At 44.1% G+C, this 23,170-nt stretch overlaps 1 protein-coding gene and 1 long non-coding RNA gene across 2 annotated transcripts; both read right to left on the reverse strand.

Annotated features, from left to right (window-relative positions):
• Positions 1-93: 93 nt before the first annotated feature.
• Positions 94-5,781, reverse strand: LOC125939904 (uncharacterized). The gene is made up of 5 exons (XM_049655427.1): positions 5,577-5,781; positions 3,910-3,981; positions 3,730-3,857; positions 3,088-3,137; positions 94-206 (listed from the first exon to the last, which is right to left on the reverse strand). The coding sequence occupies exons 1-5, from the start codon at positions 5,583-5,585 to the stop codon at positions 94-96; spliced, it is 372 nt and encodes a 123-aa protein (XP_049511384.1). The 5' UTR covers positions 5,586-5,781.
• A 3,576-nt stretch (positions 5,782-9,357) lies between these two features.
• On the reverse strand, positions 9,358-14,651 carry LOC119464995 (uncharacterized). The gene is made up of 4 exons (XR_005194684.2): positions 14,527-14,651; positions 12,260-12,456; positions 9,584-9,679; positions 9,358-9,488 (listed from the first exon to the last, which is right to left on the reverse strand). It is a non-coding gene; the product is annotated as an uncharacterized LOC119464995 (long non-coding RNA).
• Between the last annotated feature and the right edge of the window lie 8,519 nt (positions 14,652-23,170).

Below are 23,170 nucleotides of genomic sequence, written 5' to 3' on the forward strand. Positions count from 1 at the left end.
TCCATAAAGAAAACCACGAAGCCTGTTTCATTCGGCTTTGTGGTTTGAAACGTGTAATTTATAGTATCTGATTATAATGAATTCCCGAGTTACTCACAGATGGCCTATCTCGTGAGCGACGTACTGTACTCCCAAAAACGTTCCCGGCTTGTCTTCTGCGACTCCGACCTTGTGACTCCTACAAGCGTGACCCGTGTAAGCCAAACCTGCGCGTTGACATGACAACACGTTCTTAAAACACCGTAAGACACTGGTCGACAAATTATTTAGTCAAGTATAGTCGAATGATCCCCTTGTCAAAGTTTGCTATGCCAGTTTCTCCATTCTCTTGTCCCCCTGCACTTACAAGATCCCACCTTTCAGTGCACTCGCTGCCTCCTTTTGAGGCGACGAATTGGCCACACATGGCTAGAAATCGGTCGTGCAGAAGTAACTACGCGACAAATGAATTAGAGCTTTTTTTTTTGTCGAGGAAGTATTATCTAAAGGCGTGGCGCTGGAAGTATTTATCTTACATAAACATATTTTCCCACCACATTTTTGTATAAACTTTGTTCCCAAGTGCAGCAATGTTTTTCATACCTGGGACGCAACATCCGAAAGTATTCACAAGAACAGCTTGTAAAATACCGGGTACTTCAAATGAAGAAAGAAAAACGCCAATTATGGACCGCAGACGAGTTCACGATGAATGATCTACTAATTAAATTTACATTTTCAATAATATTAACACTAATGAAGCAATCAAATAGCAATGCAATGAATATTCTCTAGAGTTTAAATGTTTACAAATATTTATCTGTTTTCCTTGAGTACCCTCAGTATTTACATATGTTTCAGTGTAATATAATACTATACAATACAATTTATTATGGCTATCAATAGCACACTACATTCGAATGTACCTGACCAGTTGTGCCTTGTTTCTGTTGTACCGACATTTTACATATGTACCAATAAAAAGCTCACGTCTGAAATCTTTATTTCTAAATATTATTAATAATCACTTTTATGTTTCTATATAGTCCCCAGTAAATGAAATACACGCGTCCCGCTGTTTCTGCCCAGCCTATATATATATAACATTAGTCAAGCCATATTTTGACCCCTACTTCAAGATCGCCGACAATGTCTTAACTACACCTCATTTATTGTCAAATTGTTATCCCCTTTTACCGTGAGAAGTCGGAGAGTCCCACATCTGGACTGTAAATCGGGTAAGGGGATTGTTGCGATGCTGCGGGGAACGCTAAAGAAAGGACAAATTACAAACTGTAATTCAATGCCTTTGACATGGACCAAGACAGGCAACCAAGCGTAGTTAACACAACACATTGGAAGCTATTTTTAAGAAGGTGCAAATGATGACATCGCTCTTGTTATCAATGCTTGATAGAAACGGTGTGACGCGTACATTTTACTTATTGAGAAGCGTATAGAAAGAGATAAAAATTCCGGTGAATAATTTTCAGAGCTCAAGATTTCAGAGCATCATTCTTATTCTTTATTGAATGAAATTAGGCTAGAAATGTCTTTGTATGGACTAGTGGGCGGGCAACTTTCATTCATTCATTTTATTTCGGCATTGTGGTACATTATAGCATGTACAAAATGCTGGGGGCACAGACTAAAAGCCTAAAAAAGGCTTGACGGGGGTGTGTACCCGATAATTGCACTTTGACAGGGACAACAGGAAATGTTCGTATTGATGACCCACGCGATTACGTATGCATGACGGGGCTCAGATGTAAGGCGCGCGATAAAGTGATGAATAGTAGAGCTTATGGCACAGTGTCAGACTAGTAATGCGGTGGCGATGGGAAAGAGGTGGGAGGTTAGACTGTGCTTTTAGTGGCGTAACACTTATATTATGAGTCTTGATGAATCTTGCGATGAATCCGGCGGCACCATTCTGAACTTGCTCAAGTGCATTGTTACATATGTTTGGTGTAGATCCCAAATAGCAGATGCCTGCTCTAGCTATGTTCTTTTCACGTGTGGTGGTGCATGCCGTAAATTACCTTTTTGGAATCCAAGCATTTGGTTAGCTGATGAAATGATGGTATTAACGTGTGGACACCAAGACAAGCCATTAGAGAAGATAACATTGAGATATTTAAACGAGCTTTCTAGTTGCACGTAAACGTCAGCAATTACACAAGAAAATGTAGGAGGACTGTGACAACGAGTAAAAGACATGGCTTTACATTTAATAGGTTTAAGTATCATTAGCAAACGTTCACTTCATTCCTGTACCTGATTAAGGTCTGCTTGAAGGGTGAATTGGTCAGAAACATTAGTGACAAAAAGATACATTACTTAATTTTCGGCGAATATACGAATAGAACAAGAAACATGCAGCGCTAAGCCATTGATGCAAATTAGGAAAAGAAGAAGACAAAGAACAGAACCTTGTGGAACACCTTATGTTACCTGAAGGCAGTTAGATGTTGGACCAGTGATCACCTATAACGACAGACTGGGAGCAGCTGGTTAGAAATTCTATTATTCGATTTTGTACGTTATGGGGCAGTTTTTATTGAGGAAGCTTTAACATTCGATGTTGGTGTGGTACATTATCGAAGGCTTTCGCTTATTCCAGAAAAATGGCATCAGTTTGAAGGTTGCAATTGAGGTTAGAATGTAGGTCAAGCGTGAAGATGGCGATTAGCACTTCGCAGGACAGACCCTTGCAAAATTCACGCTGTGATGGAAGAAAAAAAATTATTTGAATCGAAGTTGACGATTGCAGAATGTATGACATCATCTATGAATTCGCAGAGCACGCTTGTTAAGGAAACAGGGTGCCAGTTTAACGGGCTGTTTCTTTGTTTTTCTTTTGTTCTTTTACCGGATTTGAAGACTGGCACGACTTTCTCGGTTTTCCAGTCAAATGGAATAACACCATTAAGTTGACGAGACAGTCCTCATTCGGTCCACAAGTTCTCTTGTGCAAGCGTATGTGTGCCAGTTTTCTTGTCATTCACAACTATGTACCTAATCCGCCCAACATCATGCTATGCTGAACTACAAGTAGTCAAGATCTGCCCTGTACTCACGTATTCAATGCATCCAAGTGATCCTTACCTGCCAATACGTAACTTTTGCTGCCATTAACGACGCTAATCATATCTCGCCTGCAAATGTGAAAAGAAAATCCCGTTTGTTTGTTTTAAATTATGACACAATTTATTTTGTGCATAAGATTGGACATATCATGTCTGATTTCAGGCAGAAAAAGAGCTGCTGAAATTGTACGCGAGGCTACGCAAGTTTACCTGTATAGCATACATGTATACATACCTCAAGCATACATGTATACATACGTCAAGTAATTCCAGCAGTCTAGGGGACTATTTATCACCGCTCCGTTTCAAAAGAGATGCCAATAAATTATCATCATCATCATAGTGGAAGAAATTTGTCGAAACAGCAACACCTCATAAAAATGGGCCCACAGCTCTCAGAAACTGCCAAATACAGTGAGAGGTAATGACTCATAATTTGCCAAAAACAACGAACGTGATATCCATACCATCAAGAGCCTGCTGAGCACATTTGAACATTAGGTTTTGTAAATATCTTGTTATACATATGCAAGTATGCGCGCCATACGGCTTCTGCTGTAGCAACAGCACAACAATTTCAGCTTCTAGGCTGCACATGCTGTCACACAATATTGAAGAGTTTTATTATGAGATGTGTAGTCGATAGTATCTATCCACTTACCCCGTCAGCATAAACACCATGTCCGACTGCAACATTGATCGGTTAGTCTGAATATGCTGTTGTAGCAACTTCATTGTATCCATGCCGACGAGGTCATTTCCAAGCAAGTGTACATATGGTTCCCTTATCTGAAAATTAAATTTGCTCAAACACGGAGTATGTTTCACCTGTTTTACTTACGGTAAATGATGCTTGAATTGCCGTTATAATTATGCTGCCCGGAGGATCAAGCTGCTGCATTCGAAGACTGACCTGCGCAACAAAATTAGCTTAGGACGTAATCAAGCGAGAAAAATAAGGGATGGATCGACGGACGGACGGACGGAGGAAAGGGCCTGAAGAATGCTAATCTAATGTTAATGCTAAGAATGATAATTGCAAAAAAAACACTCGTGTATAGATTTAGGTGCACGTTAAAGAACCTCGTGTGGTCAAAAGTAATCCGAAGTCAACCACTACGGCGTCCCTCATAATAAGATTGTTGTGTTGCGACGTGAAACCTCGAACTGTACTTTTTTTTTTTTGCTCAGGTTGAACCAGATTTAATGTCGCAAAAAAATTCTGTTATATTCCCAGCCAAGAACAAGTCTGCTAATGACAGTTTCAGTCTTTCATTTCTACACATTTCCCTCATTCAAGAAAGTGCGATGACATTTTGAGTAGGACTCAACGAACGTTGATTGTGGTCTCAACACATTAATAGTATTTACGCACAAAAGTAGCATGTTTGGTAGTTATAATGAACAAGTTCAGAAATTCCATGTCCTCATTAGTAAAAATGCTGCTATATTATTCCCTCGTTTACTCTCGCATGCAGTATGGACTATTAGTTTGCGCAACCACTTGTGCTACTAACCATTGCCTCATTTATAGTCTGCAGGAGTGGGCGCTACTTGCACTTGAAAACGGAAGTTGTAGTAAAAGTTGTGCAGATGTACTCAAACAGTGCGGGTTGTTGGACGTCGATCAGACATGAGAAGAAGGTAGTTATTCATATATTATTTCTATTTAATAAAGACAAAACAGAGTTTGAGCAAACGTGCACGGTCGTGCACATTGCCTACAGCTTTCGATACACCCATCTTAAACCGTACGGACGGAGTATGGTATCTAAAAGCTCACACTTAAAATACATAGCTCGCAGCTTAAAAACAACCCTACACCTTTTTAGGAAGCGTGTTCCCGACATTGTAATTTAATAGCTTTAGTTCTTAATATGGCTCGTCTTAATATGGTTGTCATTTTGGCAAGTTGGAATAGGTTGGTCATGATGCCGAATAGCGCACTACGCGAACAAGTGGCAGAAGAAACACGAAGGAAACGAGAGCAAAAGACAGCCAGACAGCGCCGGGTCCTCGTTCTCTTCGTGTTACGTAGGGCGCTATTAGCCTTCAAAAGTTAATGGTTGGCTTACGTGTTTTTTTACTTGCTATGTTTTATTTATTTTCAGGTCTCGTTCGTATTTATAGTTGGTGTGCTTTGCCTTGCACGGTGGTTTTGTACGTACAGGTCTTGCACTGCAGTCAATAATTTAATGTTCAAATTGATGCAGGCCACACCTCTGCGAAAGGTCTAATCGCCTTAATGTTTTTTTTTTCTTTTTTTAACGGGAAGGACGGGTCTTAGGCGTTGTAACATTATTTGTCTCCTTTCTTCGCTTTGCAACAAGTAGAGAGGAATAGACAGAAGTAAACCTATTTTTTTGCCTTATAGACAGTGCAGGATAGCAAACCGGACGCTCGTCTAGTCTCCCAACATTTCCTCTCTTTGCTTTCACTCTTTCTCTCGGACGAACAACTCAAATGCACCTGTGAATCAATTCCGCCTAATAACGTGTCAATACTTACAGAGTGCATGAGTGCTGTTGCATACTGAACTCTCTGTTTATCTCGTTTTCCAAATGGTCTTGTGTGCGCATAATCAGTCACGAGGTACAATTCTATAGCAAAGCCCTCAGACAGTGTTCTGGATTCTGCAATAAAAACAAGCAGTTGGCGATAGTTCCTTTTTCTTTTTACTTTGTCTTTCCTAAGAATAGGTTGGCTGGTTACGCACCTGCATCAGAATACGCCTCTTCATTAAGCTGGTCTCCTAGACAAGAAAATGAAATATTTATTAAAAACCAGCCGCATTTTGAAAACGCTTTCAAAAAGGATCCGGTAGCTCCCATTTCATTTGGGTTTAGTCGCTTCCTGCAGCTTTGTTCACGAAATAAGTCTGTTCTTACCGTACGCTCGTCATACAACGACTGTTTCCCATTTACGTGTATGCTAGCTGTGACCTGCCGTGATTGAAAACTAAAGTGTAATGTTTCGTTTCACTCAGGTAGCCAGACTCTTTAGGCTAAACCGCCATCATTCGAACTCACGAATGAATCCCAACGATGCTAGTATAGGCTGCTTGTTTACTACTAATGCTCGACTTGTGCTTTTAATAAGCAATGTTTCATAACATGAAGTTTAAGGACAGAAACTTGCTAACGTCGTGAATGTGCTAAGTTGTAAAGACCGATGTTCAGAAGGGCAGTTCATTTTTCGGAAAGTATTACGATATTTGACTCCAATCAGTTCACTTCTGGTACTGTTCGATTCGCGTTTGACTGGGTCTCTAAAGTTGATATTCGCCCGCTCCCAATAGTGAATACTTGTCTGCCATGCAATGTGCCACTTCATGGCTTTTAAAGGGCTATTTGATCCCATAGCACAAGTGCAAGTGTCCCACACTCCCGAAATGCTAGTTTATGTATATATACGGTATATATCTTAATATGTTAGACTTTTTGCTGGCGATTGTGTTCTGTACCAGGTAATCAATAATTATAATGATCATCTAGCTTAGAACGACGCTTTATAATTAGTATGCAAATGGTCTAACGAATGGCAAATGACTTGAACATTATAAAATCGGCTACTTTATCAATTACGAGGAAGAACACAGATCAGAATTCAACTACACTATAAATAACGCCACCCATAACACAGTGAAGGAGTTCAAGTACATTGGCTTAACATTAACACATGACTTTAGATGGGAACGCCATGTTAACAATGTTACCTCGACCGCACAAAAGAAATTGTTCTTTCTAAACAGACTTCTCACACTAGCACCCCCAAACACGAAGCTACTAGCATATAACACATTTGTCAGATCAGTATTAGAATATGCTAATGATGTTTGATTTCCTTTCACCAAATAACTCGTTAACAAACTAGACGCAGTTCAAATAAAGGCACTAAGATGTATTTACAATAAATATAGGTTAACAGACTCACCCATGGAGTTGCTGAAACAGGCCGGTAATCTTACCTTACAAAACCGAGCAAAGCTTGCGCGGGTTAAAATGATGTACCAACTTATTCATAACAAATTAAAGATAGACAGCTCAGAATACTTATCTATGACACAAACACGCCCCCACCCGACATAAACACTCTCCGTCATTAAACGAACACCCAGTTCGTACGGAAAGTCATGAGCATTCGTTCTTTTTTTCCTTTAATGACGCGTCAATGGAACAAGCTGGACCCTAGTATTACAAACAGCCCAACCATATCTACTTGTTTAACATTAGCCGAAAACAAATTAGATGCTTCACAATGCTGACCTACCTGTGTTACCATTTATTTCTGTGAGATTTTATTTTATTTTATTTTACTATATACATAATCCCAATTTATTTACCGACACCTGAAACGTATCTTATAGATTATCACCTCTAGTGTAAACCCAACTTCAATAGCTTGCAGTATTTTGTCATTACTGAGTTTCATTGTTTACTTATGCTAACTTTTTACCTCTTTACCAGTTGTTTATTATAAAGTTTATTGCCTTGTATTATTCTGTTGTTACTACCTACCATTCTTTACCGCTTCTAATTGTTGGCTTATTTCATTATCTCTTGTTATTCCTAAGTTTACTGCACTGTATATCGACCCGCCGTGGTTGCTTAGTGGCTAAGGTGTTGGGCTGCTAAGCACGAGGTCGCGGAATCAAATCCCGGCCACGGCGGCCGCATTTCGATGGGGGCGAAATGCGAAAACACCCGTGTACTTAGATTTAGGTACACGTCAAAGAACCCCAGGTGGTCCAAATTTCCGGAGTCCCTCACTACGGCTTGCCTCATAATCAGATTGTGGTTTTGGCACGTAAAACCCCATAATTTAATTTTTTGCAATGTATATCTTGTAATTAATGCTACGATTTCGTTTACCTTTGCCAATTGTATTTTTGATTACTCTCGTTTTTTTAATACGATGCATTGATTTATTATTTATGACTACCATATTGTTTTCTTTGCTAATTGTACATGTACAATGTACAATTCTACAATGTACATGCCCTTCTGTTATGATCCCTGATGTTATCGACAGCATAAATAAATAAATAAATAAATAAATAAATAAATAAATAAATAAATAAATAAATAAATAAATAAATAAATATATAAATAATTAATTAATTAGATTATGGGGTTTTACGTGCCAAAACCACGATCTGATAATGAGGCACGTCGTAGTGGGGGACTCTGAAAATTGGGACCACCTGGGGTTCTTTAACGTGCACCTAAATCTAAGTACACGGGTATTTTCGCATTTCGCCCCCATCGAAATGCGGCCGCCGTGCCCGGGATTCGATCCCGCGACCTCACGCTTAGCAGCCCATTACCGTAGCCACTGAGCCACCACAATAAATAAATAAATAAATAAATAAATAAATAAATAAATAAATAAATAAATAAATAAATAAATAAATAAATATCCCTGGTCCCTTAGGTGCAGTTCTATATGCATTCCAATAATTCCGTATATGTCCCGTATTATTTTTACGGAAAGTTTACGAAATTTATATGGAAACGTGCGGAATTATTGGAAGGGCATACGGAACGTTTCAATAAGTGCATGCTGTCCCATGCACCCGAGGGACCACGGAGGCCTCCACTCGCGAACCACGTGACCCACACGACCACGGATTATACCGTCTCCGGTATCGGCTCAAGCTGTACTCAGACGCCTGTATCCTGGATCGGTCAGGTCGACATATCTGATCGACCCAGTTTACAGTGCGTCTTCTCGAATCGGCTCCGTTGACTATAACATTTTCTCTGCAATCAGCCCCAGTTTATTGTGCAAGCAATCGGCTGGGCAGGCATGCCAAGCATGACTAGGTAGGCAACAAAAGCTTGGCTTGATAAAAAAATGTATAATGTGCTAAGGGACAGATATTTGTTTTGGTGAGAATATTTAGGTGCCGTCCGTAGTTTAGAGTGCGTTCTTTCGTAGAGAACCGACCCGGTCACCGGGTAGCGTACAGCGTACAGATGGCAATACGTCTTAGACAGGCCAATTCGATCGTCTGCCTCGTGACCGCTCTGCCATATGCTCGGCGAGAAATATTACTTCTTTTAAAGCCCCCTAAATTGTTATCTAAGCAATTCGCCTATCGTAGATTGATATAAATGAAAATAACTCCGTCAGGAGAGAGAGAGACATTCTTTGGTGGCCTCTGGTGTCTTCTGCGTGGCAATACGCCCAGTATGCTACTCCAGATTAAAATGATGGCATTTAAGTGCTTCATTTCGGCACTTATAGAAAACACCCGTGCAACGTATAACACAGCACAGTCGGAACCTCACCAACTACTCCAATGGGATCGCATGCTCCATTGTTGTTAGCAAGCTGTGTCACCTCGTGCACGGTTCTTCCGGATCTTTCCATAGATACCAGAGGTTCGATTCGGTGAGTATGATTCAGCAGGCCAACCTGCAAAATTTTGGCTTGAAGTGAAACTGGCCCAACCAAACAATTTGTCTCGTCCAAGTATTTATCAATAAATGGAATCCACTGATTTAACTCACAATATGGTAATCTCCTCCTGGTAGAGGTTCAATGAACAACGAAGCTTTCTTGCTTGTATCTTCGTATAAATTCGCTTGATAGTGGGCGCCATCAACCTTTATTGGAAAAAATTCACGAGATGCGCTTTTCCATGAGCGCTTCTTTGCAAGGCACGCACGCACACACACACAAACACACACGTTTACTTATGAAATCGATTCATTCCCGCGCAAACATGCCACACACTTCATACATCAACATCGTCGCTACCACGGCACTGAAATACTAAATCTACTAGACACTGGGTCGTGCGCAATGCCATAACTGCGACACTGACACAAATAACTCGCCGTTATATGATGCGCACGAGCCATCACCACTTTCATTATCCTTTTTTCTGTACCTTACCGCTGCTCTCCCCCTCCCCTATTGTGTTACTCGTATGCGAGTTTGCTTCATCCTGACGATCATTATTAGCCAATGTTCTGAATTAGCGGTGCACATAAAAAAAGTCTTCACCACATTATCGCCTCGCAACGTTTTTACATAAATAGACATTTGGTGCCGCAGCTAAACGTCGCCCCGCCTCGCTCCCATCCCTCCAACGGCCTTTCGCGCGACGGAAGAAGTCGCGTTTGGTATATATATATATATATATATATATATATATATATATATATATATACGGTGATTGTAAAGGAGCAAAGAGACGCTTAATTCTGCAGCCCTTCAGGGAGCTAGCATGGCGCCGAACGCGCGTTTGCTCTCCGCCGTGCTTTCGTTCCCCGTGAAAGCGCGCGTCCCTCGCGTGCTTTCACTCGCACATGCAACATACGGCGCGCGGCGACGATCTCATCGCCGTTGGACGTCATACGGAATCTCACGGCGATGGCGACGGCGACGCCGACGGCAGAAGTCTGCTTGGAGTGTCCATATAATTGTTATCGCAATAATATAATGCATCATACGCAACGAACACCACTTCTTAACTAATGGATACGCCCTTTGTTGAAGATGATAGCACGACCCAGTGTAGGTCAAATAACACACTTTTACAAATCGCAACTTCCGAAAAAATTACTTATTCATTTATTTATTCATTCATTCATTCATTCATTCATTCATTCATTCATTCATTCATTCACTCAATCAATCAATCAATCAATCAATCAAAACTCGCGACCATCGTCAGGCTCAGGTGGGATGGCGATACTTGAAACAAATAAAGAAATAATATTTAACAATGACCCTGAAAAAACGTGCGTAATCTTGAAAGCACACTCGACATAATTGCATGAACAGGAGTACAGCTGCAAGTGAAGCATTATAGAGAGAGAGACAGAAGAAAGGGAAAAGGCAGGGAGGTTAACCAGATGGGAAGATCCGGTTTGCTACCCTACTCTGGGGAGAGAGGAAAGGGGGAGGTGAAGTGAGAGGAAAGTGGAGATAGAAAAAGAAAGGAGCGCAGACACACAATCACAGTCGGTCACCGTCACCGCATACTGTCACCGGCGGCACACCGCATCGGTCACAGGTGGCACAGCACAGTAGCACTTGCAGCACTATAAACATTTGTTCAGGCTACAGCCGCTTGTCCAAGTCTGTTGCCCTTAAAAATTGCAACATTGCCCTCGTCGACCTTTCCTCGCACCTACAGCGATTCGGCTTGTGATGGCGGCATTCTAAAACAAGTTCCTCTGTTATCTCCATTGACGTCAAAGTGCGGAACTATCGCGATTGTGAGCGATCGTCTCTGTAAATTGTAGCGAGGACAGTCACAGAGAAGGTGCTGAATAGTCTCCTCGCTACCACCGTCATCACGCGAGGTGTCGTCGGCCCATCCGATTCGGAAAGCAAAAGCCTTCGTGAAGCCACTCCTAGCCATATTCGGCAAAGCAGGGTATCATATTGTTACAGTATAAAAGCTATCGGTGCTGTTTAGTAAAATTTTGACAGCTGGTTGCAGATTGATGCTTTTTAAAGGGGAATAAATATTTTAAAATGTTAGTTAAGGGGGTAAAGTACATTACAAACATGTTGATGATTGTGAGTGACGAGGGCAATTGCGTCACGTTAGTCGCGTTCTTGATGGCTTCAGATATGGTTCGGAACTCATTGAAAGCTCCTTATTTTTTAATGGAAAAAGAAACTTAAGCCTTATAACCGAGCTTCACGGGCTGTTATACCGTGGTTGTTGATTAAGGCGGCAGTAGAGTGAGTTATGTCACAGTTAGTTTTCTTTGGGCGACTATATATATATATATATATATATATATATATATATATATACTTCAGATTTTCGAGCTACTATATGTATACTACTTCAGATTTTCAGCTGTACTGTATGCCTATATAAATGCCTACTTATTGAGTTTGTCCGTCAGGTCACTTCTTTTACCCTGATTGCCTGGATAAGGGGTTGGTTCGATTGAAGTAAAAAGCAAGCTGCATATGAAGTGCAAAAGTCTACGAATGTATACAACAACGCACAATTTGAAAGACAGAACTAAGCAGCGGCAAAGTAGAGTCAAGAAGTGGCACAAAGCGCTAAAATTTATTTTAAAATATCTCGAATGAACGCTTCTCTGCTTACAACGATGAGCTGTTCTTGAAGAGTCAATGATTAGCACGCAATTGAAACACAAAGACTAGGAGACAACTAAAAAAAAAGGCGCACTTGAAAGAAATTTACTTACATATTGCTCGTGAACACCTTCTTCAGTTATGTCTCGAAGTAAAAGACTTCTTAGCTAGCACAGAAGACTTTCTTAGGTTCAGGGCGTGGCCATCTTCAACTATAAGCACTTTTTCGGATTCGTCTTGCCTGCCTTCGTACACCTTGAGGGATGACTTCGACGCTGTTCTCACCGAGTTCTTCAGTGGGCGCAGGCAACTGTATTATGAACAAGTGAACGACATAAATACTAATTCTGTTAAAAGTTCTCGTAAATAAAAAGCACATCCCTACGAAATGTTACTGGTTTACGCCAAAATGCCACACCCCGCCTCAACCTATACATTGAATACTGGTTTATTCCACACTTAACTGTCAATTATGAATTTCAAACCTAGACTTTCTGTCTTCCAACTGCACATAATGTAAATAACACATGAATATTTATTCCATGTATAAAAAATTATTCATCCATGAGGTTCTTGTGAGTGAACAGTTCTTTTTTTAACACTTCTTGAATTTTTTTTAATATTCAGTAACTTTCAATTTTGTATTATATGTTACATTGTTATTGCCTCTTACCAAGACGCCATCGTCATCATTCTGTCGTCGTCATTTTACCGCCGTCATGCGATTGTCATCAATGCTTAGCTGTCATGTTATCGTCATTCTTCCAACGTCTGCACTCTGTCCCTGTCTTTGCATTGCCACATCGTCATCATCACAACTCAGATGGCGCCCATTCAAACTCGTTTCACGAAAATGACCGCGCGACCACACTAGCTAGACTTCATGCTGCCGCCCGTAACCGACGAAGACAACCTCGACGTGGCCGCCTATCTCCAGCGCGCGGAGAAAGCCCGGCAGATCGCCCGCGTGCTCATCATGAAACACCAAATCTACAGCGGTCACTAATACTTTCGACAACGCTACGTGGAATACCTGCCCGGTGACAGTGCTTGGATTTGGACATTAATACGCTGACGTGGACTTAGCGAAAACCTGGCAGTGAAAATTTCTGACCATGCAAGTTACTACGAAGTATTGGCGTGCTATATAACCCTAAGGGGTCATGCCCAACGGCATGCATGTACGCAATCGCTGCGGCCCCGCTTACAACCTGAAGTCATCCATATCGTGCGCCTTAATGTCATTTTACGCGTGCTAACGAACTCTCAGAGTTCATTTCTTCTCTGCTTCGTTATTTTGTTAGTTTAAGCGTACTTTTTTTCTCTTTCGTGTTCTGTTTGCATCAAGATGGTGCTTTTGAAAAGAGGGGGGGGGGGGGGGGGGGCAGTAACACGCGCCCGGAAAAATAACAGCTGTTAACATCTGTTAACAGCTGTTTCCTACTAACATGGTAAAGTTATCGCGCAGCGTAAGGCGCGCTTGCATATATCGGAACTTTCCCGAATGTTGTCACCAACTCCATCGTGAGAGAATCTCTTCTAAATAGATCGCATGCGCAAAGCGAATGGTCGTGTACGTTCTTGAACGTACGCGAGAACCAATGTCTGCTCGGGAATCTACGATGAATCATCTATAATAGCTTGACGGACGTCTGACCCATCGATCAGATTTCGAAGATAGACAGTTGTGCTAGCCGCTATCGTTGTGTTTTGAGTGTTACGTGTTTTTCTGGGCACAAGTTCTCCCATGAAAAGGTAACTTCTTACATCACGCTATTAGCAGTGCCTTATTGCTTACAGTGACGACAACGTGACAATATTTTAAAAACTCACAGGAGTAGTATATAGTATCAACTTGCGCAAGTCATGGGTAATCGGAGATTGCTTTAAAATACCTTCGTCCTGCATTCATGAAATAGGATGTTGATTATCATTTTGATGATGATTACTAGAACAGCTGCACTCGGTTGTTTGGTGGTGAGCACATGCATGGAAAACGCTTGTCGCCCTGTCTGTTTACACGCGCCATCTGACTTCCGCTGACTCGGTCTCGTTAAACGCTTAAAAATGTCTATTACTTCGTTCATTTGTTGATTGTTTGCTTGCTTGTTTGCTTGTTTGTTTGTTTGTTCTAAAAGATACCTACGTGATATTTAAGGCTAGTTATTCAATGATCATAGGCCCTTCTCATGTGAAAATTAAAGCCAAGTATTTTAAGTCCGGTTAGTTGCCTCTGCCAAACTCAGTTGCACATATTCGACGAAAATTCGTGATCTTGAACAGGTGCTTAGAATGCAACTGCCCATGTCCATTATTAGCTTGCAAAAAAGGGAGACAGTACAAGCCTGGAAAGCAAAAATTAGATTAAAATGGTAGTCACCTAAAGGAACGCTCCAGACGAGAACCTTCAGGAAGCATTTTCCAACTTTTGTAGCCAGGGCTTCTTTCAAACAACGCTTTGGGGAAGCCCTCAGGACATTTGAATGAACAGCGAGTAGTCGCATCTTCTTGGTCACAGAATTCGCCAGTACTGCACTGACAAATATAGGCGAAATACGTGAGATCTCTTTATAAAGTGCATCCAGTGTATAATTTCTCGGAATTGCCCGAAAAGGCAACACCTCATCACACCTTCCAAGTGCAAAAACTTCAGCAACGACGCCATTTGCCTCTTGATGCCACCTTAACAACGTGCTATGCTGTCTTTTTCCTGGTATTTTAGATATGTGGGCGAGAATGTCGTACTCAGTGGACGTGACACATCCTGAAAATGCTTCTCGAAAGATCACATAATTCCATGTACTAAGCAGCCTGTATGCAGTGTGAGTGCATTATTTCATTTTGCCTGCCAGTACGACCCTGCCGATATATCGCGTACCGTTACGCATGGGCTACCTTTTCATCGCTTTTTCAGTTCTATTCATCGTTCACGTTTTCTGCGGGAGGCCTTCAAATGTGTTTGTAACTGTGCCCCGAGCCCCCACCTAAGTTTCGGCAGGAATCTTTTCTTAAGGTAGTACCAATAATTACCGCTACTCGAGTTCCATACCATTTCTTTTTTCTTCCAGGTTGTCTGAATAAACAACTGCAATACGGCAGCCAATGCACTCACACTCTAAAAAAAAAAAAAAAAACAGAGAGATATGCAGAACCCATGCACTCTGGAAATTGGTGTGCGCGCATATCGAGGAATTCACGACATTGCCTCCGCGAGCATCTGTCGAACGACTATGCAATGCACCAGCTTAACTCAATGGGCACCGTATTATATATTGATATTTCAAAATGCAGCGTAATTGCAACAATTTTGAGCTATTAATGTCGAGAAAGTACTCCCTTCTAACAACATGCGTATTTACGGCACTTATTCGTAACGTTCCTGCTGCGCCATAAGAGTGTTTTAGTCTTGATCAAGAGAGAGAGAGAGAGAGAAACGGGGAGGGAAAGGCAGGGACGTTAACCCGAAAAGATTCTGGTTTGCTACCCTGCACTGGGGGAAGGGGAAGGGGAAATGAAAGACGGAAAGAATAGGGGAGAGAAAAAGCAATCACGAAAAAAATACAAGGAATAAAAAAATAGAGGAGGTTGGAAACGTCTATGAGAACTATAGTCTGTCAACAAGTCCACTCGATCGCAAAAACTTCAAGAGTGCCTTCACTGACTTGTTGCGTGACGACTGTATAGGCCGGCGTTCCAGGACTGTCTGCTCCGAAAGCGGCCGGTCGTCAAGATGCGCCAGCGCGGTCGCAAGTGACTGCCTATGTGCGCTGTATCGGGGACAATGACAAAGTACGTGCTCGATAGTTTCCTCGTCGCCGCAGTGGTCACACGCAGCACTATCCTCCCATCCGATGCGGAAAGCAAACGACTTCGTAAATGCGACCCCAAGCCACAATCGGCAAAGTACCGTTGTTTCGGGTCGGGATAGTCCAGGTGGAGGTCGAAGTCGAAGACAGGGCTCCAGTCGATGCAGACGTATGTGCTGCAAACTAGGTGTGTTCCACCACGATTGTGTAGCATCGTTTGCAAGCACTCGACGTTTCGCTGCCGCATCTGTTCTTGACAGCGGGATTGGTTCCTGCGCGCCATCTTCAAGAGCAGATCGAGCAGCTTCATCGGCATATTCGTTGCCCATGACGCCACAGTGGCTAGGGAGCCACTGAAAGGTGACGTCGTGTCCTTGCTCGACGAGGCAATGAAGGAGCTCTCGGATTTCAAGGACTAGTTGTTCGTAGGGTCCACGGCGTAAGGTGGAAAGCAAGCAATGTAGAGCTGCCTTGGAGTCACTGAAAACACTCCATTTGTTAGGTGGTTCCTCACGAATTATGCGAAGTGCGCTACGAAGAGCAGCAAGCTCCGCGGCTGTCGATGTCGTCTGGTGTGATGTCTTGAACTTCAACGTGGATACTTTCGCAGGAAAAAACACTGATCCTGCAGAACCGTCCATGGTGGTTGAACCATCAGTGCATAGATGAACATGATCACTGTATTTTTCGTGCAGCAAGATCAGCGAAAGTTCCTTGAGAGCTGGTGATGAGAGTTCAGCCTTCCTTCGAATTCCTGGCACTGTCAGTCGAACTTGTGGCTGAGCCAAGCACCAAGGAGCTGTATAAACCTGATGGAAGGTATATAAGATAAGGCAGTCTCGTCTGACAAAAAGAGGCGCGTGGTCGGTCCTCTGGCAGTGAGGCTAGATAGTGGGAATGGGCACAATCAAGGTACCTGACGTGTGCTCTGAGCGCTTCCATCATAATGTGAATCTTGGCTGGGTTGTCATGCGCAATTTCAATGGTTTCTGATGTTGGTGTACATCGTGGCAACCCTAGACAGGCCCTAAGTGCCTGTGCCTGAGCACTTTCGATTGTACGAATGTTAGTTCTACAGCTATTGGTCAGCACTGCCAAGCTGTACCTGCAGATACCCGAGAAACAGCGTCCTGTAGAGTTGCATCATCGCGTCTACTGAAGTACTCCAGGATTTTCCTCCAAGAAACTTGAAGAGATGAGATATGGCTGTCAGGCGCATCTTTAGGTAGGTGACATGGGGACTCCAACAGAGGTCACGATCGTTGATTACCGCCAAGAACCTGTGCGTTCTGACGTAAGCGATATTTTGTCCATCGATGGATATGGCGTATGGTGTCATTCGTTTCCGGCTAAATGCGACCAATGCGCATTTTTCTGGGAAAATCTTGAGGCCTTGTTCACTAAGGTATGTCGTTATCAACGTCGCAGATTTTTGGAGCCTTGCACGTACTTGAGGACGCGTCACGCCAGATGCCCAGACGCATAGGTCATCCGCATATATTGACAACTTCACTGTATTTGGTAGGCATTCTACGAGGGCAATGAGCACAAGGTTGAAGAGTGTTGGGCTCAACACACCACCCTGTGGTACTCCACGGTGTGTATAGTGTGGAGAAGTTGGGCCGTCTTTGGTACTCACAAATAGAGACCGCATATGTAAATAACTGCGTGTCCAACGATAAATCCGACCGCCGAGGCAAACCATTTCCTGAGCCTCTAATATAGCCTCATGAAGAACATTGTCATATGCTCCTTTGATGTCGAGGAACATGGCGACAGATAATCGCTTACACGTCTTTTGATGTTGAACGTAAGTAACCAAATCGATGACGTTGTCAATGGAACATCGGTGACGTCGAAAGCCAGCCATTGCGTCTGGATAAACTTCATAGCGTTCCAGGTACCATTGAAGTCTGGCGAGGATCATTCGTTCCATCACCTTCCCAATGCAAATAGTCAGCGCGATTGGGCGGTAGGAAGTAATCTCTAGAGGAGACTTGCCAGGTTTGAGGAGTGGTACCAGGCGGCTGGTCTTCCATTCTTGAGGAACGTTTCCATTCTCCCAGGACTCGTTGAAGATGTTCATCAGGGTACTTCGCGCTAGTTCACCGAGGTGGCACAAGGTACGATAAGAAATATCATCTAGTCCAGGTGACGATGACCGATTACATAAGGCAATTGCCGCGTCGAGCTCTGGAATGGTGAACGGCAGATCCATGCGTGAGTCCCGTGTGTCCGGAACGTAGTCAAAGGTAAGGGAACTTGATCCCACTGACTGGCCTGTAATCATGGCACAGAAATCTTCCGCTACGTCGAGGTCTTGAGGGCGTGGGAAAAGTGCTAGTGCCTTGAATGGAAAGCGTTGTTCCGGAACAGAACGTAGGCCTCTCGCAGTTCTCCATATTTGAGATAGTGGCTTGCGGGGGTCAAGGGACTCACAATACTTTGTCCATCGCTCGGATTCCAGTTTATCTATGCGGCGTTGTATCTTCTTTTGAGTGCGCCGGGCTGTCCTTAGATTGTGAAGGGACTTCATGCGTCGGTATCTTCGTTCGGCGCGACGACGAATCACATGAAGTCACTCCAACTCCAGGTCGAATTGCGAGTACTTCGATTAGCACATGAGCGTGCACATAGCGGTCTGCGCCACTTCTTCAATAGCTTCCTGTAGTCCAGATAGGAGACCTTTCTGACAAGCGTCCTCCAGTTGGTTTTTAAACAGTCCAATCGATTCTTCGTAGTGTGTCAGGCAGGTGAATGTTAGACATCCCGTCGATGAGGTAAGTGGGGATGTGATCGCTGCCATGTGTCTCAATGTCCAAAAACCACTTAACACGTGTGGCAAAGCGGCGTGATACAAAGGTCACGTCCATGCAGCTGCTGTACACTGTGCCCCGGAGAAACGTAGGACTAGCGTCATTCAGCAGCAAGAGGTCATGATTGGAGAAAAATGAAGCAAGTCTTCGTCCGATTGCGTTGACTTTTGAGCTTCCCCAAATGGTGTGATGGGCGTTAAAGTCCCTGGTGATAATCCAAGGACCAGGAGACGTTTTTATTATTGCTTCAAGTCTTTTGGTGTCAAACGGGCTTGATCGAGATAGGTACGCGCCCACAAGTGTAAAGGTGAGCTTTCTATTTTTGACGGTTAAGCAGACAAACTGATTGTCGTCATGACGTTGCACAGGCTGGACGACGTAAGTAAGCTCACGGCGAATAAAGACGACTACCTTGCTATTTCCGTTGTTACTTGAGGACGTAATTGACTCATAGCCGGATAGTCTGATAGGGTGTGTTAAATTTGGTTCGCAGATAACGATGATTGGAAACCGGTTAACATGTACAAACTGGCGAAAATCAGCAATGCGAGATCTTAGACCTCTGGCGTTCCACTGAATAATCGATGCTTCTCTGACCTCCTTACGAAATGACTGGTGGTTGTCAGCCATGGTTCACTTGAGGGTTGCTAGGGCTGGGCTCAGCGAGTCCAGCACTTGTAGTCCCCTTCGAGCGGATGGAGTTTCAATGCTGCTCAGCTTTACTCTGATGACATCAATTATGGACCGCAACATCGGAATGATTTCGTGGTCTACTGTTGGCAAAACATCAACTGGAGGTTGCTTCGATGGAGGCATCAAACGTGTAGGCTCCTTGGAAGGCTGGGCGCTCGAGAGCGCTGGCCAGTCTTTTACAAGGGAAGGATTTTCCGTCGGAGGCCTCCGTGTGATCTCGGGTCTGCTTGTACTTGAAGCTGATCTCATTGGCACAATCTGTGCATGAACTGCATCTTGCGTTGTACGTTTCCGTCGATGACGACGTCGACGCCAGATCTCTTCAGAAGCTTCACTGTGAGATGAGCTGTCCCTAACCATCTGTTTCAGGATAGCAAATTCTTTCTTGATCCGTGGGCAGTCTTTAGATGTGGCTTCATGAGAACCGTTACAGTTGCCGCATCTAATATTTGTTGCATGGCAGACGTATGCAGTGTGCGACTCCGCGCACCGAGGGCACACTGCAGATTTTGCACAGGCGCCCTCGACATGTCCAATCTTGAAGCATTTGTGACATTGAAGCGGCTTAGGGACAAACGGCCGAACAGCATGTCGGAAGTGACCAACCTTGGCATGCGAAGGGATAGAGTCGCCCTTGAAAACTATCTTCACGCAGCGGCTGTTTCCGAGGCGGCATACGTGCGTTATGAGTACTCCTTCATACGCCGGTTTAATCAGAATGGGCAGGTCCGAGTTCGTAATTGCCAGGTCAATGTCGTAGATTACGCCGGCAGTGCAGGTTTCTTCCATTAGTATAACCGGTCTTACTTTGATGTTTCCCAATTTTGTTATCTGTCGGAGCTTATCCAGCGCATTTCCCCGGATCGTGTCGACAGCCGAGACATTCTTTCGCGTGTTTATTCGTGCCTCCTTAATTTCGTTTGGTGCCATTCCCCAAAGGAAAACGGAGAGAGATTGCCTGTTTAATCCTCGAAGGCTGATGGAATTATTCACAGGGATGAAAAGGATGGTGTGCGACCAGCGCTCAGGTTTTGCATGCAGGGTTGATGTACTCCCGTGTGATGACGTCTTGATGAGTCTTCTTTTTGCCTTTCCGCTCCTCACCGCTACAAAGCTGTCGTCCGATGAGTCGTCGCCTGTAACTGAGTAAATCTCAGTGTCTTCGCTGGTGCTAGACCAAGTACCTCGCTTCCTTGAGGAGCTTAATTGTCAAAGTAGACTTCTGGCCCGGCGGGATTGCAGGATCCGCATCCATGGCCACGAGAGCAGGAGCGTCAGTGGAGTCTTCACTGCTGGTGGACCAGGTGCCCCTTGTCAATGAAGAGCTTGCCGTGGTAGACTTCTGGCCACACAGGACTGCGGGAGGCTCCGCGTCCATAGCCGCAAGGCAGGACGCATAAAGCGCCCCGGAAATCGTGGAAAATTGGATGAAATATAGCTAGCCGAGGTAGATGCGTTCTAGCAAAGAGCAACTTCGTCGTCGTCTCCACTCTTGATCAAAATACTACTCCTTCATACTTCGTACTTTATAGCAGTAGTCTTGATCAAAATACTGCTATGACGCAGCAAGGATGCTATATGACTAAGTGCCGTAAATACGCATGTTAGTACCCTCTCGACGTCGCTAACTGAAAGTTGCTGAAACTCGGGCGGCCTTCTCAAATATCATTTCTTGAAAATGCTGCCCAAAGAGTTAAGCTGGTGCACTGCGGTGAAGTTTGACAGATAGCCGAAGGGGCAATGTGCAAATTTCCTCGACGTGAATCTTTCGAAAGCCAGCAAGGCAGAAAGCCGCATTACGACAAGAGAGGCGCTGCAGATTTCAGCGACGAACGCTGCCCTCAGCCACCATCGTGCCCCTCGTAGAGCAAGCGCAAATTTTCTGCACAGTTAAAAAAAAACTTTCTTGGGTTTTGCGTGCCAGATTTGATTATCAGGAACGCCGTAGTGAGGGACTCCAGATTAATTTTCACCACCTGGTATTTTATTGCGATAGCAATTATATGAACACTTCAACCGGATTTCTGCCGTCGGCGTCGCCGTCGCCGTGAGGTTCCCTATAGATAAAAGCTTCGCCGCGTGCCGTATGCCCAAGCGGAAGCGTGCGGGGACGCGCGCTGTCACGGAGAGCGAACGCACTCAATCTCCCACACGCAAGCAAGGAAGCGGGAAGCCAGCGCCGGAGGGAGCGGGGGGGGGGGGGGGGGGGGCGCACCTTTACTCTGCCAACAACCGCGCTCGTCACTCGCTCGCCCGCACAGTCTCTTATCTCCACACGGCTCTGACCTTTATGCGCCGTGCATTCGCCGCTCAGTTTCCGTTGAAGCGATAGACCGCACGTACCTTCACCGCTGCGGCGTTTGCGCTTGCTGCCAGCGTTTTGACAGTCGTTGTCTGCAGTCATTCAGTGTGATCTATTCATGTTTGTTTGTGCGCGCTCACACCACGCTTGTTCATTCAGTTAGTAATAGTCGGGCCACATTTTCCAACGCACGCTACACATGCAATGCTGCCCGGATCGGCAGTGCAGCGCTACAGGTGTGTCCCTTCGCACGCACTGCCCACGGGAAGCGCTTCTCATCAACACCACCGTTTCACACGCGCCTTCTCGTGGTCATCGAGTCTCTCTTCATGTCGGTCTACTTACGCCACAGCACACCTGCTTACTTAATCAGCTCATGTTTACTACAATTAATATTGCTACCAAAGCCGCTCACCTTACTTCGTATGACATTGCTGTGTTGCTATCGCATTCATTGCTGCGCCCTTAGGGCGAAACTGTGACATTTTTTTTTTACCGTGCACTCAATGCATGGTAGATACACGGCCGTTTGTGCATCTCACCCCCATCGGAATGAGGCCGCCGCGGCCGGGATTCGATCCCGCGCCTTCGAGTTTAGGAGGGTAACGCTGTAGCCACTACGCCACCACGGCGAGTTTCAGTATTAAAACGTCGTTTAATCATAATACGCTACATGCTGGACCATATTGAAACATGCCACAGTGCTACAGTGCGATGAAAGACTCACGGCAAATTTTCGTGACGAATGTGTCCCGTAACTTCTACAGGGACGTGCATGTGTCGCACAAAAAAAGTTCGAAAAAGATTTTGTGCCTACCGCTGCACTGTTACCGCTCAAAATCTCGACGCTCTGAACTGCATAATAGGTTACTAGAGACGTCGGATTGGAGGGCAATGCAACATTTTGACTAAATAAGGTTCTTTATTGTAAACCTCATTATATATGGTAAAGTCCGCTGCTTGTGCATGGTACTGAGGTGCACGTGTAACAAGTGAACATAAAGATGAGGGCTCTTGTTTGTGTGATTTATTGTTCGTCGGTGTGACAAGTGCTCTGTTTTTATAGAGCAGCAAAGAAGACGCACTGAAACCTAAGGGCCAAATCACCAACTAGCTTCCTTCGTAGGCTTGCTAGTGCAAGTGAATTTGAAAGTGCTATCGTATTCCGCCCCCATAGGAATGCGGCCGCCGCTGCTGAGAAACGAACCCGCGACCTCGTGCTTAGCAGCAGAACACCATATCCACGGAGCCACCACGTCGGTTTGCTCTGAATGGCCCAATACAGATCAATGACAACTAAGTTCCAGTGTCAAAGTAAACTTGAGAGCAAAAACGTAAGTTTGCTCACGCACATATTATTGAAAACTGTAAAGACAGTACACATGTTTGTTTTCTGCAAGCGTGGGC

Source organism: Dermacentor silvarum, chromosome 9, assembly GCF_013339745.2.
Source record: "Dermacentor silvarum isolate Dsil-2018 chromosome 9, BIME_Dsil_1.4, whole genome shotgun sequence".
In the NCBI taxonomy this organism is placed as follows: Eukaryota; Metazoa; Arthropoda; class Arachnida; order Ixodida; family Ixodidae; genus Dermacentor; species Dermacentor silvarum.

Excerpts from the sequence above, each read along its gene's own strand:
- LOC125939904 (XM_049655427.1), bottom strand. Across the intron at positions 3,138-3,729 it reads ATGGTGTTTATGCTGACGGG|GCGAGATATGATTAGCGTCG; the intron begins GTAAGTGGATAG and ends TCACATTTGCAG. Across the intron at positions 207-3,087 it reads CAAAAGTTACGTATTGGCAG|GTTTGGCTTACACGGGTCAC; the intron begins GTAAGGATCACT and ends GTCAACGCGCAG.